General features: G+C 38.9%; 1 protein-coding gene across 1 annotated transcript in view; it reads left to right on the top strand.

The window, feature by feature from the left end:
- The window catches only part of LOC147000513 (vomeronasal type-2 receptor 116-like), a 29196-nt gene extending 12137 nt beyond the window's left edge, over positions 1 to 17059 (top strand). Inside the window, exons 2-4 of the mRNA XM_085832676.1 lie at positions 2273 to 2564; positions 2912 to 3752; positions 15658 to 17059. Coding sequence (XP_085688802.1) covers positions 2273 to 2564; positions 2912 to 3752; positions 15658 to 16589 — 2065 coding nt within the window. The 3' untranslated portion in view covers positions 16590 to 17059. The remainder of the gene's footprint in view (positions 1 to 2272; positions 2565 to 2911; positions 3753 to 15657) is intronic.
- Positions 17060 to 18889: the final 1830 nt, after the last annotated feature.

The following is an 18889-nucleotide window of genomic DNA, read 5'->3' as shown; positions in this document are numbered from 1 at the left end:
AATGTTCAATTTTGAAGAATGTTCCATATGCTGAGAAGAAGGTATATTCTTTTGTGGTTGATTGAAGTGTTCTATAGATATCTGCTATTTGAATCATAACCTCTGTTAGTTTTGGTATTTCTCTGTTAAGTTTCTGTCTCAATGATATGTTCATTGGTGAGAGGTGACAGGCAAATGAATGGAATTAGAAAATATTATCCTGAATGAGGTAACTAGACACAAATGGACGTGCATGTTATGTACTCCATGAGAAATGGATATTAGCCAAAAAGTTCAGAAAGTCCATGATACACACCATAGACCCGTAGATGTAAAACAGAAAGTAAGGCTGCCATGAGTAGCAGCTACTTTCCTGGATGTGACTAATCCTTCAAAGAACTGAAGCACCTGGCTGGGACTTAAGGTGTAGCAGTATTTGGGGTGTAAATAATTATATGAATAATTTGAAAAATTAAACAATAAAATTTCTCTGAAAGCAAAAATAAAATATTAAAGTTAATTGAAAAAAATGAGTTGCATTATAAAGTTAAATGCTTTTAATGTGAGTACAAGTGTAAGGGCATGAGTGAAAAACTTCCAAAACACATGAATGTACTCTTATCATCTCATGATCATATGGAAGGTACAAACAAGAATATGTGATGCCCTAAAAGTGTTGTGGACAGAGTGCTAGGTTTATGAGCTGAAAACAGTGAAGAAAATGGAGGTTCAGATGATATGGTTCTCTCTTCTTCAAACCACTGGAAACAAAGAGACAGAAAGGATCTTAGTGATTTCCAGGACAGATTGGATTTACATAATGTGTACCATGCCAGTCAGTGCTACATGGTCAGATTCTTGTCACAACCAGTCAATTATATCAGTCAGTCAGTCAATAACTAAACAAATGACTAAGAGATACTGTGTGAAATAATGTGTATAGTTTTGACCATCTATATCTTCTCTATCTTTTACTCATAGTTATTGAGACTCCTGAACCTGTACCTTCACAAAGACTCACATTGACATAAATAAAGCACACAGCTCATAAATACACAAAAAGTTAAAATAAATTTGGGTGTAGAGTCACATGAATTAATCCCATCAATTGAGATGCAGTGGCAGGAATATCCCTATGAGTTCCAGACCCACCTGGTCTACATAGTATATTCCAGGCTACCATATTCAAATTATCATAGAATTAACACCTGTATTAATTCATTGTTTGAATGAACTTTGTGCTGTTCTTTAAATAAGATATTGTCAGAGAAAAGTGTGTGATTGCATGAAGATAAGATGATACTTTATAATTGTAGATTTAGTGGGATTTTAATCTAGCAATATGACTGGTCTGGCTAGAATACAGACATGCCCTTAGTATAAGCCTTTAATCTCAGGAAACAGAAACGAGCAGATATCTGAAATCAAGGTCAGGCTGGTGGACAGCACATTTCAAGAAAATTTAAAAAAAAGTTACGTCCATCCAGGAGAAGTGAAACTAACTCCTGTACTCAGGAGACAGATACATGGAAGTCTCTGAGTTCTAGCCATTTATATTTGGTTTTGTTAGTGAGTTGAGAGGCAATTCAATGGGGTGGAGTTCATGGCAGTTCAGTTTGTGGAGCACAGAGGCAGGTTTTACAGGGACAGTTTAACAGAGATAGGTTGCAGAGTGAATAGTCTACAACAGATGAAGGAAGAACAAGCTGAAAAAATGAGATGAAGCATGAGGATTAGAAAAGACTGAGAGAATTAATTTCAGCACATGTAGAGCAACTTAGTGAGAAGCTGAGAAGTCAGATTGAATCACTCAGCTAGAAGAAGACTTTTGAGCCCAAACAGCTAAGTTGAACTAGGCAACCACTGTTCAGAAAGAACCAGAAAAGCTGAGCTTACTCAGCAGAAAGCCTCAAAGATGATAATTACATCAAAGAAATAAAAGTTACATTTACAGATAGAGGCATACAGAAACCAAGACACCAAGATATATGATGTTTTCTCAGAACCTAATTCCTTACTCATTGACATTCCTTTTTAAATTTTACCACACATAAATGATAAATAAAGCAACATAATAAATTAGATTCCCACAAATCATAATGATTGTTAACACTGTAGATATTACTTAATCCTATCTACTTAAATTGCCAATTCTAATTTCAGTCAATAAGAAGAAGAGATTAAAATAATGATTTTATAGGAACATTGACATGTAAATCATGAAAAAGTGATAAAATATGAAGGTTGTATGGTCTAAGTCTTCTCCCTGCATAATTTTATGAAATCTGTGCAGGTATAAATTCAAAAACTACCAGTTTCTTCTGGCCCTGTTATTTGCCATTGAGGAGATCAACAAAAACCCTCATCTTCTACCCAATATAACTTTGGGCTTTGATTTCTATAATGTTCGATTTACTGAAAAATATATTCTCGAAGGTCCTCTGATTTGGCTCACAAAGTTTCCATATGCTATACCTAATTATAGCTGTGAAAATAAGAGTAACCCCCCTGCTGCCCTCACAGGAACATCATGGTCAACATCTGCTCACATTGGGACACTGTTACAACTCTACAAAATACCTCAGGTAAGGAGTGGTGTGTAAGAACTAAGTCTGAACTATACTTTGTTGATGTCAGAGGTGTCAGATACTGTAAAATAGGGCACTTTGAGTTAATCTGCTATCAAAGCAAACTATGAAGGTGCATTGTGATTTTAGAACTTGAAGTATGAATGAAGGATAGGAGGATGAGACCATCTAGGTTATTTAAACTGGAGATCTGTCCATAATTTGGGAGGAAAACTCTGTAATGGGGTTGTATTTAAAACATGGTAAACCCATTTTCATCTTTTCCCTTCCCATCCTTTGATTCAAAACTGAGATTTGTTGGATGACAATATTCTTGCCCTTGTAACCAATTTTGTTTTCTGCAGCTCACTTTTGGGCCTTTTGATTCTATTTTAAATAACCAAGAACAGCTTAATTATGTCTATCAGATGGCCCCCAAGGACACATTTCTTTCTCTTGCCATAGTCTCTTTGATGCTTCATTTCGGTTGGTCCTGGGTTGGTCTAATTATCCCAGATGACCACAAAGGGACACAGATTCTGTCTGACTTGAGACAAGTTATGGAGAGAAATAACATTTGCATAGCCTCTGTGCAAATGATCCCTGGTGTCTGGAATTCATTTTCAAATGCATTATGGAAAAGTCTGGTCCAGACTAAGGATTCATCAGCAAATGTGACAGTTGTTTGTGGTGACATTGTTTCTCTACAAGGTTTAATGCGACATATTGCACAGTTGCTAGTGACTTGGAAAGTCTGGGTCTTAAACTCTCAATGGGATGTTGACATCCATTCTGATTATTTCATGTTAGAGTCACTACATGGAAGTTTAATTTTTTCACACCACCATGAAGAGATGGCTGAATTTACAAATTTTATTAGAACAGTTAACCCCGACAAATACCCAGAAGACAATTATCTTCCCAAGTTTTGGTATTTATTCTTCAAGTGTTCATTTTCTGAGTTTGATTGCCAACTTTTGGAAAACTGCCAACCCAATGCTTCTTTGGAGTTACTGCCAAGATCCCTTTTTGACCCAGTCATGAGTGAAGAGAGCTACAATATATATAATGCTGTGTATGCTGTTGCCTACAGTCTCCATGAGATGAATCTTCAGCAAATACAGATACAAAGACTTGCTAAAGGAGAAAAAATGGTAGCCTTCCCTTGGGAGGTAATGTCTTTTCATGAGTGTAGTTATGTCTACAGTGAGACATTTTTATTATTTCCCAAGCCACTCAAATTGTGCATCCTAAATTTGAGAATGTTATCAATACTTACTGGTCTAAATACTTATTTCCCTGTCTTGAGGCCAATGCAAAATCCTAAGTAAGTGTCATAAATGGAGTTCCAGCCAGGAATTTGTGGTTCATACATTTATTTCCAGCACTTGGGAGGCAGAGGCAGGCAGATGTCATCCGCGCTGGATCCTGGTAGCTTTTCGAATCCCTGACACCTGAGATTTTCTGGTGGTTCCCCCAGTTCCACAGCCCCCACTCCTACTGATATCTATTCATTCTCTTGGCGCTCTGAACTTCTCTCTTGTCTCTTTCCATACCTGCTCCTGCCCCCCGACATTTTCTCTCCCCCTCATGCTCCCCTTTTCCACCCAGGTTCTCTAGAGAGTAGAGAGCTTTGTCTTGTCCTTCATTTTAATGGGATTGCTTCAAGTTTCTCTCCATTTAATTGGATGTTGGTTGTTGGTTTGCTGTATGTCCCTTAGTCATATTCCTTGAATTTCTGATCTTTCCATGAAGGCATGTTGTATTTTGTCAAAGGCTTTTTCAGAATTTTATGAGATGATCATGTGATTTTTTTTTCCTTAGAGTTTGTTTATATAGTTCAGGGCTGTGGGTGTTAGGGAATGAGGGAAGAGGAAGAGGGCCCACCTTCTTCCAGAGTTCCAGTGCTCTGGGAAGGCAGACGCTGGAGGACTGCTGGACACTTTCCATGCAGCCCCATGCAAGTGGGCATCTGGCTGTTTGAAGCCATTGACCCCACACGGCAGGGAATGGACAAGGGGCAGTTCCTGGTTCCAGGTTCTCAGTCTCTGGCACTTACACTGGATAAGGCAGAGGAGCTGAAAACATAGGGATCCCGGGGAGGCACTAGACCCCAGAGATATGGGAAGAGAGGGCAGGAGGAAAGAGGAAGGAAGCTCTGGGTAGGTTCCCATGCAGGCAAGAGTCTTTAGTCCTTTATGTGGCTGGAGCACAGGAAGGCCTTCTGATGGAAGGTTAGAAGCAGCTCATTAGAAGAAAGCCTATCACATCGTCCAAGCATGGCATGCCTTGATGAACAGAGACAGTCTATGGCTTTAGAGCTTTGTTATAGAAAAGCAGGGGGAAAGAGAGAAGGTAAAAAGAGAGAGACCAGCCCTGGCCAAGAGGAGAGAAAGGGGAAGAGAGAAAGAGAGTTAGAGAGTAGGAAAGGTGAAGGCTTAGAGAAAGAGAGGTTAAAGCTTAGAGAGAGAGAGAGCTTAGAGAGAAAGAAAAGAGAATGAGGAAGGGCCAAACAGCCCCTTTTAAAGCGGGCTTGTTATTGTGCTGTTGCTAGGTAACTGTGTGGAGGAGTCTAGCCAGAAGGCCAGAAGCTTGGGACATTGTGTGCATGACTGACAGCCACGAGCCTCTCCTGTGAGGGCTGTGGGGTGGTAATATTGACAGGAGCCAGGGTGAAGAACCACCTTCAGGCCCATGTAGATGAAAATTACCACCACTGGGTGGGTCAAGACCTCAACTTGACTGGAGACTAAGCTGTCTGTGCATAACCCATTGCCCCACAATATAGTGGATTACATTGATGAATTTCTATGTATTGAACCATCCCTCCATTGCTGTGATGAAACCTACTTGATCATGGTAAATGAGCATTTTACTGTGTCCTTGCATTCAGTTTGGGGGAATTTAATTAAGAATTTTTACATTGATATTCATAAGGTAAATTGTTCTCAAGTTCCCTTTGTTGGGTCTTTGTACAGTTTTAAGTATTCATAAAATAAAATTGGTAATTTTCCTTCTGTTTCTAATTTGTGGAATACTTTGAGAAGTATTAGTATTAGGTCTTCATTGAAGGTCTGATAGAATTTTGTACTAAAACCATCTGGACATAGATATTTTTGGTTTGGAGACTTTAAATTTGTGCTTCTGTTTCCTTTGGGTTTATGTGGCTGTTTAGATGTTTTATCTGATCCTGATTCAAATTTAACTCTTGGTATATATCTAGAAATTCATCCATTCCATCTGTACTACCAGTTTTGTTGAGTACAGGCTTTTGAAGTAGGATCAGGTGATTTTTAAAAGATTCCTCAGTTTCTTTTATTATGTCTACCATTTCCTTTCTGATTTTGTTGATTTGGATACTGTCTCTGTGCTCTCTAGTTAGCTTGGCTAAGAGTTTATTATCTTGTTGGTTTTCTCAAAGAACCAGCTCCCAGTTTTGTTGATTAATTTTTGTACACTTCTTCTTTCTAATTGGTTGATATCCCCACTGAGTTTGATTATTTCCTTCCTTATACACTTCTGTATTTTCCAGGCACTGGCATAGCCTCATAAGAAAAAGCTATATCAGGGACCTGTCAGCAAAGGCATATGCAATAGTGTCTGTGTTTGGTGGCTGATTATGGGATGGATCCCCAGGTGGGGGAGTCTCTGGATGGTCTATCCTTCCATCTCACCTCCAAACTTTGTAACTCCTCCCATGGGTATTTTTTTCCCTATTCTAAGGAGAAATGAAGTATCCACAGGTGGGTCTTCCTTCTTCTTGAGTTACATGTGTTTTGCAAAGAGTATCTTTTTTTTTTATACACTTTTTGCCTTATAGAAAAAGTTGGCATATAATGTTTAAAATGGATACAAGATAACTTAGATTTCATTTGAGTTTAGCTTTATCCTGGCATTCCATATACTTTTAGAAAACCATACATTCTACAGAGGGGGACAGAATGCTTATTTCTTCCAAGTCTAATTTTCTCTGACTCTTCTCTCCCTCTGGGTACTTGCTTCTAACTTTTTAAAAAAAATTTTAATTAGGTATTTTCTTCATTTACATTTCCAATGCTACCCCAAAAGTCCCCCATACCCTCCTCCCCACCCCCATATCCTCCCACTCCCACTTCTTGGCACTGCTGTTCCCCTGTACTGAGGCATATAAAGTTTACAAGACCAATGTGCCTCTCTTTCCAATGATGGCTAATAAGACCATCTTCCTATACATATGCAGCTAGAGACATGAGCTCAGGGGGCGGGGGGAGGGGAGGGTTACTGGTTAGTTCATATTGTTGTTTCACCTATAGGATTGTAGACCCCGTTAGCTCCTTGGGTACTTTGTCTAGCTCCTCCACTGGGGGCCCTGTGATCTATCCAATAGCTAACTGTGAGCATCCACTTCTGTATTTGCTAGGCCCCTGCATAGCCTCACAAGAGTCAGCTATATCTGTGTCCTTTCAGCAAAATCTTGCTAGTGTATGCAATGGTGTCAGTGTTTGGAGGCTGATTATGGGATAGATCCCCGGGTATGGAAGTCTTTAGATGGTCCATCTATTCTAATATTCTGCCCTAATATCCACTTATCAGTGAGGGTATATCATTTGAGTTCTTTTGTGATTGGGTTACCTCAACCAGAATGATATCCTCCATATCCATCCATTTGCCTAAGAATTTCATAAATTTATTGTTTTTAATAGCTGAGTAGTACTCTATTGTGTAAATGTACCATATTTTCTGTATCCATTCCTCTGTTGAAGGACATCTGGGTTCGTTCCAGCTTCTGGCTATTATAAATAAGGCTGCTATGAACATAGTGGAGCATGTGTCCTTATTGACAGTTGGAACATCTTTTGTGTATATACCCCAGAGAGATATTGCTGGATTTTCCAGTAGTACGATGTCCAACTTTCTGAGGAATCACCAGACTGATTTTCAGAGTGGTTGTACAAGTTTGCAATTACACCAGCATTGGAGGAGTGTTCCTCTTTCTCCACATCATTGCCAGCATCTTCTGTCACCTGAATTTTTGCTCTTAGTCATTCTGACTGGTGTGAGATGGAATCTTAGGGTTGTTTTAATTTGCGTTTCCGTGACGATTAAGGAAGTTGAACATTTCTTTAGGTGCTTCTCAGCCATTTGGTATTCCTCAGTTGAGAATTCTTTGTTTAGCTTTGTACCCCTCCCCCCCCCCTTTTTTTTTTTGGTTTTTCGAGATAGGGTTTCTCTGTAGAGCTCTGGCTGTCCTGGAGAGTAGACCAGGCTGGCCTTGAACTCAGAAATCCACATGTCTCTACCTCCCATGTGCTGGGATTAAAGGTGTGTGCCACCATGCCTAGCTGGAATTTTTTTCTGGTCCAGTCTATTTGGAGTTCTGTAGGCTTCTTGTACTTTCATGGGCATCTCTTTCTTCAAGTATGGGAAGTTTTCTTCTACAAGTTTGTTGAAGATATTTTCTGGCCCTTTAAGTTGAAAATTTTCATTCTCATCTACTCCTATTATCTGTAGGTTTTGTCTTCTCATTGTGTCCTGTATTTCCTGGATGTTCTGAGTTAGGATCTTTTTTGCATTTTGCATTTTCTTTTATTATTGTGCCGATGTTCTCTATGGAATCTTCTGCACTCGAGATTCTCTCTTCCATCTCTTGTATTCTGTTGCTGATGCTCACATCTATGGTTCCTGATTTCTTTCTTAGGGTTTTTATCTCCAGAGTTGTCTCCCTTTGGGTTTTCTTCATTGTTTCTACTTCCATTTTTAGATCTTGGATGGTTTTGTTCAATTCCATCACCTGTTTGGTTGTGTTTTCCTGTAATTCTTTAAGGGATTTTTTGATTCTTCTACCTGTTTAGCAGGGTTCTCCTGTAATTCCTTGAGGGATTTTTGTGTTTCTTCTTTAAGGACTTCTACTTGTTTAGCAGTATTCTCCTGTAATTCCTTGAGGAATTTTTGTGCTTCCTCTTTAAGGGCTTCTACCTATTTAGCAGTGTTCTCCTCTATTTCTTTAAGTAAGCTATTAATGCACTTCGTAAACTCTTCTACCACCATCATGAGATATGATTTCAAATCTGCGTCTTGCTGTTAGGGTGTGTTGGGGTATCCAGGACTCGCTGTGGTGGACGTACTGGTTTCTGATTATGCCCACTGTTCTTGGTTCCTGTTAGTAAGATTCTTACATTTGCCTTTTGCCATCTGGAAATCTCTGCTGTTAATGTTCAAGCTGTCTCTGGTTGGAGCTTAATCCTCCTGTGATTCTGTTAGTCTCTGTCAGCACTCCTGGGAGTCCAACTCTCACCTGAGTTACAGTGGTCAGAGCAATCTTTGCAGACAAGCTCTCCTCTTGCAGGACAGGTATCCAGCAGTGTGGAGCTCTGATCCACCTCCTGAGTTCTGGGGTCAGAATCCTCCCTGTAGACAGACTCTCCTTTGGCAAGGAATGTGCCCAGGGGTCTGGGTCTCAGCTCTGCCTCCTGGCTGAGGATGAAGGCCCAATGTGACCCTGATCAAGAAGCTCTGTTGCTTCCATCGCCCACATGCTCTCAGGTGATAAGGAGGTTTTGGGTGTGCTAGGAGGTCCTGGGGTGTGGAGAGTCCTCTGGTGTCCTAGATGCCCTCAGCTGGGTTCATTCAGAAGATGGCAGGCAGGGTTGGCTCCGACATGAATGGATCACAGCCTCTTGTTTGGCAGGATTCCTTTGTCCATGGAGAGGACTCTGGAGCCCTTAGAGGCCTCCGCTCTGTTCAGAAGGAAGATGGTGGGGGTGGCCCTGACCTGAACGGATCCCAGCCTCTGGTTGTGCGGGGTTCTTTTGTCCCTGTTCTTGTGGGCAAAAGACCCTCCGCGATTTTTGAAGCTGGTGTTGCATTCCACACACCTGTGATCCCGAGGTGATTGCACGGTCCTGTGGTGAGGAGAGCACTCTGGAGCCCTTAGTGGCCTCTGCTGGGCTCAGAAGGAAGATGGCGGGGCTGGCCCCGACCGAAATGGATCCCAGATTTATTATTATTATTATTATTATTATTGTTGTTGTTGTTGTTGTTTCATTCTTTTCTTAAAATTTTTGCTTAAGAATTATCCATTTATTTTTTAAAACTTCATTTATTTATTTATTTTACACTCCATATTTTATTCCCCACTCTTGTCTACCCTCCTAGTGCTCCACATCCCATACCTCCTTCCCACCTCCTGTCTCCATTTAGATGTCCCTACCCCCCACCCTATCTGACCTCTAAACTCCCTGGGGCCTGCAGTCCCTTGAGGTTTAGGTGCATCATCTATGAATGAACACAGACCCAGCAGTCCGCTGCTGTATGTGTGTTGGTGACCTCATAATAGCTGGTGTATGCAGCCTATTTGGTGGTCCAGTGTTTGCGAAATGTTGGGGATCCAGATTAATTGAGACTGCTGGTCCTTCTAAAGGGTCACACTCCTCCTCAGCTTCTTTCAGTCTTTCCCTAATTCAACCACAGGAGTCAACTGCTTTTGTCCATTGGTTGGGTGCAAGTATCTGATTCCTACTCTTTCAGCTGCTTGTTGGGTATTCTGGAGTTCTGGGCCTTGGAGCTGGGACTCTTAACCTTCTTCTATTCCTATTATTCTTAAGTTAGGTCTTTTCATACTATCCCAGATTTCCTTGGTGTTTTGTGTCAAGAATCTTATCTTTTCTTTGACTGAGGTATCGATTTCTTCTATTGTATCTTCTATGCCTTAGAGTCTATCTTTCATTTCCTGTATTCTTTTTTTTTTTTTTTTTTTTTTTTTTTTTTTTTTTTTTTTTGGTTTTTCGAGACAGGGTTTCTCTGTATAGCCCTGGCTGTCCTGGAACTCACTTTGTAGACCAGTCTGGCCCCGAACTCAGAAATCCGCCTGCCTCTGCCTCCCAAGTGCTGGGATTAAAGGCGTGTGCCACCACCGCCCGGCATTTCCTGTATTCTTTTAGTGATGCTTGCATCTGTTGTTTCTGTTTCCTTCTCTAGGTTTTCCTTCTCCACAATTCCATCAGTCTATGTTTTCTTTATTGGCTTTACTTCTACTTTCAATCTCGCACAGTTTTTTTCTTATTTTATTTATTTGTTATTAGATATTTTCTTTATAAACATTTCAAATGCTATCACAAAAGTTTCCTATACACTCCCTCTGCCCTGCTCCTATACCCACACACTCCGACTTCTTGGCCCTGGCATTCCCCTGTACTGGGGCATATAAAGTTTGCAATACCAAGGGGTCTCTCTTCCCAGTGATGGCTGACTAAGCCATCTTCTGCTACATATGCAGCTAGAGATATGAGCTCTGGGGGTACTGATTAGTTCATACTGTTGTTCCACCTATAGGGTTGCAGACCCCTTTAGCTCCTTGGGTGCTTTCTCTAGCTTCTCCATTGGGGGCCCTGTGTTCCATCCTATAGATGACTGTGAGCATTCACTTCCGTATTTGCCAGGCACTGGTATAGCCTCATAGGAGACAGTTATAACAGAGTCCCTTCAGCAAAATCTTTCTGGCATATGCAATAGTGTCTGGGTTTGGTGGCTGATTATGGGATGGATCCCCAGGTGGAGTAGTCTCTGGATAGTCCATCCTTTCATCTTAGCTCCAAACTTTGACTCTGTAACTCCTTTCATTGGTATTTTGTTCCTAATCTAAGGAGGAATGAAGTATCCACCCATTGGTCATTCCTCTTCTTGATTTTCTTGTGTTTTGCAAATTGTATCTTGGGTGTTCTATGTTTCTGGGCTAATATCCATTTATAAGTGCATGCATATCTAATGACTTCTTTTGTGATTGGGTTACCTCACTAAGGATGATATCCTCCAGATACATCCATTAGCCCAAGAATTTCATAAATCCATTGTTTTTAATAGCTGAGTAGTACTCCATTGTGTAAATGTACCACATTTTCTGTATCCATTCCTCTGTTGAGGCACATCTGGGTTGTTTCCAGCTTCTGGCTATTATAAATAAGGCTGCTATGAACATAGTGGAGCATGTGTTCTTATTACCAGTTGGAACTTCTTCTGGGTATATGCCCATGAGAGGTATTGCTGGATGTTCTGGTAGTGTTTTGTCCAGTTTTCTGAGGAACTTCCAGACTGACTTGCAGAATTGTTGTACAAGCTTGCATTCCCATCAGCAGTGGCGGAGTGTTCCTCTTTCTCCACATACTCGCCAGTAACTGTTGTCACCTGAATTTTTGATCTTAGCCATTCTGACTGGTGTGAAGTTGAATCTCAGGGTTGTTTTGTTTTGCATTTTCCTGATGATTAAGGATGTTGAACATTTTTTCAGGTGCTTCTCAGCCATTCGGTATTTCTCAGTTGAGAATTCTTTGTTTAGCTTTGAAATAATATAAAAAAATGGCGTTATTTGAATTTCTGGAGTAGAGCTTCTTGAGCTCTTTGTATATATTGGATATTAGTCCTCTATCAGATTTAGGATTGGTAAAAATCCTTTCCCAATCTGTTGGTGGCCTTTTTTTTTTTTTAATTTATAGTGTCTTTTGACTTGCAGAAGCTTTGCAATTTTATGAGGTCCCATTTGTCAATTCTTGATCTTACAGTACAAGTCATTGCTGTTTTGTTTAGGAATGTTTCCCCTATGTCCATATCTTTGAGGCTTTTCCCTACTTTCTCCTCTATTAATTTCAGTGTCCCTGGTCTTATGTGGAGGTCTTTGATCCACTTAGACTTGAGCTTTGTACAAGGAGATAAGAATGGATCCATTCGAATTCTTCTACATGATAACCACCAGTTGTGCCAGCACCATTTGTTGAAAATGCTGTCTTTTTTCCACTGCGTGGTTTTAGCTCCCTTGTCAAAGCTCAAGTGACCATAGCTGTGTGTCTTAAATTCTGTTCCATTGATGTACCTGTCTGTTACTGTACCAGTACCATGCAGTTTTTATCATATCGGAGTACAGCTTAATGTCAGGCATGGTGATTCCACCAGAGGTTCTTTTATTATTGAGAATAGGTTTTGCTATCCTAGGATTTTTATTTTTCCAGATGAATTTGCAAATTGTCCTTTCTAACTCAGTGAAGAATTGAGTTGGAATTTTGATGGCGATTGCATTGAATCTGTAGATTGCTTTCGGCAGGATAGCCATTTTTATTATATTAATCCTGCCGATCCATGAGCATGGGAGATCTTTCCATCTTCTGAGATCTTCTTCAATTTCTTTCTTCAGAGACTTGAAGTTTTTATCATACAGATTTTTTCACTTCAATTGTATTTTCTGGTGCATCATTAAAGGGTTTATTTTTCTCTTCTTTAAAGACATCTACCTGTTTGATTGTATTTTCCAGTGTTTCTTTAAGTGAATTATTCATTTGTTCTTTAAAGGCCTGAGGCTATCATCTTCATAAGATTGAATTTAAGGTCATTTTCTTGTATTTGGATTGTGTTAGGATATCCGAGGCTTGCTGTAGAAAAAGAAAGATAGCTGTGCTCTGAAGGCACCATATTTCCCTGGATATATACATAGTGGAGCATGTGTTCTTATTACCAGTTGGAACTTCTTCTAGGTATATGCCCATGAGAGGTATTGCTGGATCTTCTGGTAGTATTTTGTCCAATTTTCTGAGGAACTTCCAGACTGACTTGCAGAATGGTTGTACAAGCTTGCATTCCCACCAGCAGTGGCAGATTGTTACTCTTTCTCCACATACTCGCCAGTAACTGTTGTCACCTGAATTTTTGATCTTAGCCATTCTGACTGGTGTGAGGTGGAATCTCAGGGTTGTTTTGTTTTCCATTTTCCTTATGATTAAGGATGTTGAACATTTTTTCAGGTGCTTCTCAGCCATTCGGTGTTTCTCAGTTGAGAATTCTTTGTTTAGCTTTGAAATAATATAAAAAAAATGGCGTTATTTGAATTTCTGGAGTCCAGCTTCTTGAGTTCGTTGTATATATTGTATATTAGTCCTCTATCAGATTTAGGATTGGTAAAAATCCTCTCCCAATCTGTTGGTGGTCTTTTGTCTTATTTACAGTGTCTTTTGACTTGCAGAAGCTTTGCAATTTTATGAGGTCCCATTTGTCAATTCTTGATCTTACAGTACAAGCCATTACTGTTTTGTTTAGGAATTCTTCCCCTGTGCCCATATCTTCGAGGCTTTTCCCTACTTTCTCCTCTATTAATTTCAGTGTCCCTGGTCTTATGTGGAGGTCTTTGATCCACTAAGACTTGAGCTTTGTACAAGGAGATAAGAATGGATCCATTCGCATTCTTCTACATGATAACCACCATTTGTGCCAACACTATTTGTTGAAAATGCTGTCTCTAATACATGGGATGGTTTTAGCTCTCTTGTCAAAGATCAAGTGACCATAGCTGTGTGGATTCCTTTCATGGTCTTAAATTCTGTTCCATTGATCTACCTGTCTGTCATTGTACCAGTACCATGCAGTTTTTATCATAATTGCTCTGGAGTACAGCTTAATGTCAGGGATGGTGATTCCACCAAAGTTTCTTTTATTATTGAGAATAGTTTTTGCTATCCTAGGATTTTTATTTTTCCAGATGAATTTGCAAATTGCCCTTTCTAACTCAGTGAAGAATTGAGTTGGAATTTTGATGGGGATTGCATTGAATCTGTAGATTGCTTTAGGCAGAATAGCCATTTTTATTATATTAATCCTGCCGATCCATGAGCATGGGAGATCTTTCCATCTTCTGAGATCTTCAATTTTTTACTTCAGAGAGTTGAAGTTCTTATCATAGAGATTTTTCACTTCCTTAGTTTTTCTTCACCTGTTTAATTGTATTTTCTGGTGCATCATTAAAGGGTTTACTTTTCTCTTCTTTAAAGACATCTACCTGTTTGATTGTATTTTCCTGTATTTCTTTAAGTAAATTATTCATTTGTTCTTTAAAGGCCTGAGGCTATCATCTTCATAAGATTGAATTTAAGGTTATTTTCTTGTATTTGAATTATGTTAGGATATCTGAGGCTTGCTGTAGAAAAAGAAAGATAGCTGTGCTCTGAAGGCACCATATTTCCCTGGATTTTCTTGGTTGTGTTCTTTTAAGGAGCTTTAGACATCTGGATGGCTTTGGTCTCTAGATATTCCTATTGTAGTATATTCCTATTGGGAGAGGGATTAACCATGGTTGTCCTGGTGTGGCAGGCCTCCTTGTGTTGTATGGTTCTGGCTCTTCACATCTGTAATGTTCAGGATCTGCAGGTGTGTATGGCTCAGGAGCCTCAGATTCAATGAAGATGAGCAGTGAGGTGATAGGAAAAAGGATTATCCACTGGAATAGCAGGCTGCTCAGGGCAGTTTGGCTTGCTCCAGAGGACCCAGGAAGCAGGGAAGATGGATCAAGAAGGAAAGTTCACCTGTATGGCTCACGATCAGCTGCCTGACTAAAACGGAAGGGAGGTGGTAGAAAAAAGGTCTCAGTGGGATAGGAGGTGGCTCAGGGCAGGTAGGCTTTCTCCAGAGAACTCAGCAAGCAGGTGACTATATGTTTTTTAGTTAAAGATAAGAATCACAAATGTTTAAAAGCAGAGTATTAAAAACTTGGTCATTTTTTTTTTGAGAACCTTGAAATCTTTTAATAGTTCTTTCTCTACATGTTAACAAAATCATGCTATAGCCAAATGTAACAACATAGTAATATGGAATTATTTAAGATTCAAGATTTTAATGGTATTTTCTATTTCAAACTCATTTAGAGTATGAGCTAAATTAGAGGACACAGTGGATTCAATGAAAATAAGTAAATATGGGTCCTAAATCTAACAACAAAATATAGGAAATGAATTTCAAAAATGTATATTCTATAAAACATGTAATCTAGAATTAAAAAGCTTTGTAAGATAAGTCAAATTAGAAGCATACTGTATAATTCTGCAATATTATGACTTATCAAATAGATGCAACAAAGTGAAAATTATGAAAAGCATACAAAAACATAGGAAAGGCACTGGCCATTTTTTAATTTACTTGTGACTGTATATGTAGTGAGGGTAGTAAAGATTTGAAATGATTCAAAGAATATGTAAATACTTCTTTCTATGATAATGAAAAAGGGTGATTCAGGAAGGATTTCAAAGAGCTGGAGCTGAGTATCACCTTAGGAAAAAGGAGACATCCTGGGGATTGACTCACACTTATCTTCATTTCTGCACAGATATGGATGAGTGTATGACGTGTCCAGAAAGTCACTATGCAAACTCAGAGAAGAACCACTGCCTCCAGAAATCTGTGAGCTTTTTGGCCTATGAAGACTCCTTGGGCATAGCTCTCACCACTACAGCACTGTGCTTATCTGTGCTTACAGCCGTGGTTCTTGTAGTCTTTCTGAAGCACAGACACACACCCATTGTCAAGGCCAATAATCGGACACTCAGCTACACACTCCTATTGACACTCATCATGTGCTTTCTCAGTTCCTTGCTGTTCATTGGCCAGCCAAACACTGCAACTTGTATATTGCAGCAGACAGCATTTGGAATTTTTTTCACTGTGGCTCTCTCCACAGTGTTGGCCAAAGCTATTACAGTGGTTATTGCATTCAAGGTCACTGTTCCAGATAGAAGGGTGAGGCGGTTAATGATATCAAGGGTGTCTAATTTCATCATTCCCATCTGCACACTCATCCAACTTCTCTTCTGTGGAATCTGGATTATTACTTCTCCACCCTTCATTGATCAAAATGCTCATGCTGAACATGGTCACATCATCATTTTGTGCAACAAGGGTTCATCAGTTGCCTTCCATTGTGTTCTGGGATACCTTTGCTCCCTGGCACTTGTGAGCTACACCCTGGCCTTCTTTTCCAGGAATTTGCCTGACACATTCAATGAAGCCAAATTCATATCATTCAGCATGCAAGTATTCTTCTGTGTCTGGATCACCTTCCTCCCTGTCTACCATAGCACAAAAGGAAAAGCAATGGTGGCTATGGAAGCCTTCTCTATGTTGGCTTCCAGTGCAGCTCTCCTTAGCTTGATTTTTGCCCCCAAGTGCTACATTATTTTATTAAGGCCAGATAAGAATGTCTGTGTTGACATCAGACATAAATCCCATTCAAAAAGGAATAATGGTTTAAATTTTATTTAAAAATCAAACTATGATAATAAATTAAATACAATGGTTGAAAGCAGTGCCACTCCATTCTAAATCTCTTAATTATGTATAATATGATGTGATTCTGTTGGTTCATAATACACCATCTCTGTATTCAAATCTCTGTGCTGGAACTATAATTTTTATTTCATGTTTGAGATTCATGTTATACTTTTTTTCTGTATGGAACTATTACAAAGTATTTTTTGTTGGCCTGCAGTGCAGTATGGCATAAGCAAATGTGTGTCTGCCTTCCTTTGCCTAAAAGTTCCTAGGGCTTAACATGTGTCACCATTTGAAGCAATGCTGTATTTATTTTATCCTCCTTTGATTAAAAAAAGGAAACATTAAATATTCTGTCATTGATTTCATTTGTTTTTGAACTCCTGAAGAATCTCTTATATTTTTCTGTGTAAATTGAATATTATATGAGCAGATTGTCTCTCAAGCATCCATTTAACAGGCTCCTTTTTTATGTTTTTGAGAAAAATTTCATCATTTAGAAAGAAAGTAGAAATATTTTAGTATTTTGATATCTCATGATTTTGTTATGAGGAAAAATGAAAACTTTTGATGTGGGGTATTGCTTAGAAATACTCAGCTCAGGAAAAGGATGTGTGTCCTAGGCTGTTATGATTATATTGCATTTGGGGTATAAGCAAGTAGGATGAGCTCAGTTTAACAACAGGCATTATGGAAGATGGTGTTCCTAAAATTATACAGCAGAATAATATTGAGAATATATAGTTCATTGAAAAAATTAAGTCTTTTTCTTGGAAAAGTAGATGTCATGAGTAATTGACAGTGGAAGTTAAAATATTATTTATAATAACTTCAGGGAGAGACTTTGAACATGATCATACTAACAATGTTTGGATACTCAGTACCCTTGAGAAATACTATGGCTCTGTGAAAAAAGATGTTAAGCTCTCTTATTCAACTAACATCCTAAATGTCATCAATGCAAATCAGTTTTAGCTAATGTAGTTTGAACAAGTCAAGCCCCTTATAGTTTATCTGATAGAGGGTTTGCTACCTTTGTGGTATAATTGAAACGTTAGGATTTTGAGATGCACAATAGATGATCTTAACTTCATGGACTGTTGTGTTTCTGAGGCAATGTAGAAAGAGAGAAGGCAGAAAAAGATCGGTCTGCTCTCAGCAGAAGAGTTTGTTTATTTCCAATAACAGACATAAACATTTTCCAGTGGGAAATGAGGCACCTGTGAAAAGGAAAGGGGATTTCATAGAGATGCAATTTTATTTTATTTTATTTTATTTTATTTTATTTTATTTTATTTTATTTTATTTTATTTTATTTTATTTTATTTTGAGACAGGGTTTCTCTGTATAGCCCAGGTTGTCCTGGAACTCACTCTGTAGACCAGGCTGGCCTCGAACTCAGAAATTCGCCTGCCTATGCCTCCCAAGTGCTGGGATTAAAGGCATGTGCCACCACTGCCTGGCTTTTTGTTTGTTTGTTTCTTTGTTTTTGTTTTTTGTTTTTGTTTTTTTTTTTGTTTTTTTTTAGATGAAATTTTAAGTGCAAATTCAGATGCCTACATAATCATCTCACTTTCTTGTCATTTCTTCACATATGTCTATTATAATTTATAAATTACCATGTCCTGACTCCCATGATGTATGTGGTAGTTGGTTACTGATTTTGAAAATGACAGCAGGTCAAAATGGGCTACAGTTTCAACATAGAATCAATAGATATGAGCAAACCTTAGGAGACTCCAAAGTTCCTTGGCTTGGTGTAAGCATAAACACTTACCAAGCCAGGTTACCTTATTATCATCTGAGGGAATTTTATCTATCTGGCACAGGATAGAAGGACAACACAAAGCATGAGGTTGTCACAAGTTTATTGCATGTAATCAGATTTTTTACACCTTCATTAGAAACAAAATATGATGGTTGTTTCCAGGAACAATACAAATGTAGTTGGAGGGTACAACAAGGGTACACAAGATTAATGTATAAGACTAATTGTTCTAGAAAGATTCTATATGCTTTCCCCATGTCTAGGCAATGAAAAGAGACACAGGTGGTATGATTACTCTACTACTGAGGAAGTGTTTCTGATGTCAGGATCTAAAATCCTACAGTTTCACAGGAGCTATGAACTCTAAACTGAAAGCCATACGGCAAAAGCAATTCCATCCAGCTAGACAAGACCAATATCACTGCCACATATAATTTAAAAGTATGCAAGTCAAATTTAAAGTAGACATGGAATTGTAAATCAAAATTCCCAAAGGCATTCTTATGGACCATGTTGTAAAAGA

The sequence above is a fragment of the Mus caroli genome, unplaced genomic scaffold, assembly GCF_978045245.1.
Source record: "Mus caroli unplaced genomic scaffold, Mus_caroli_1 scaffold_18, whole genome shotgun sequence".
Lineage (NCBI taxonomy): Eukaryota > Metazoa > Chordata > Mammalia > Rodentia > Muridae > Mus > Mus caroli.
The sequence above is the reverse complement of the archived record's forward strand: the minus strand, read 5'-3'. Positions and strand labels throughout refer to the sequence as shown.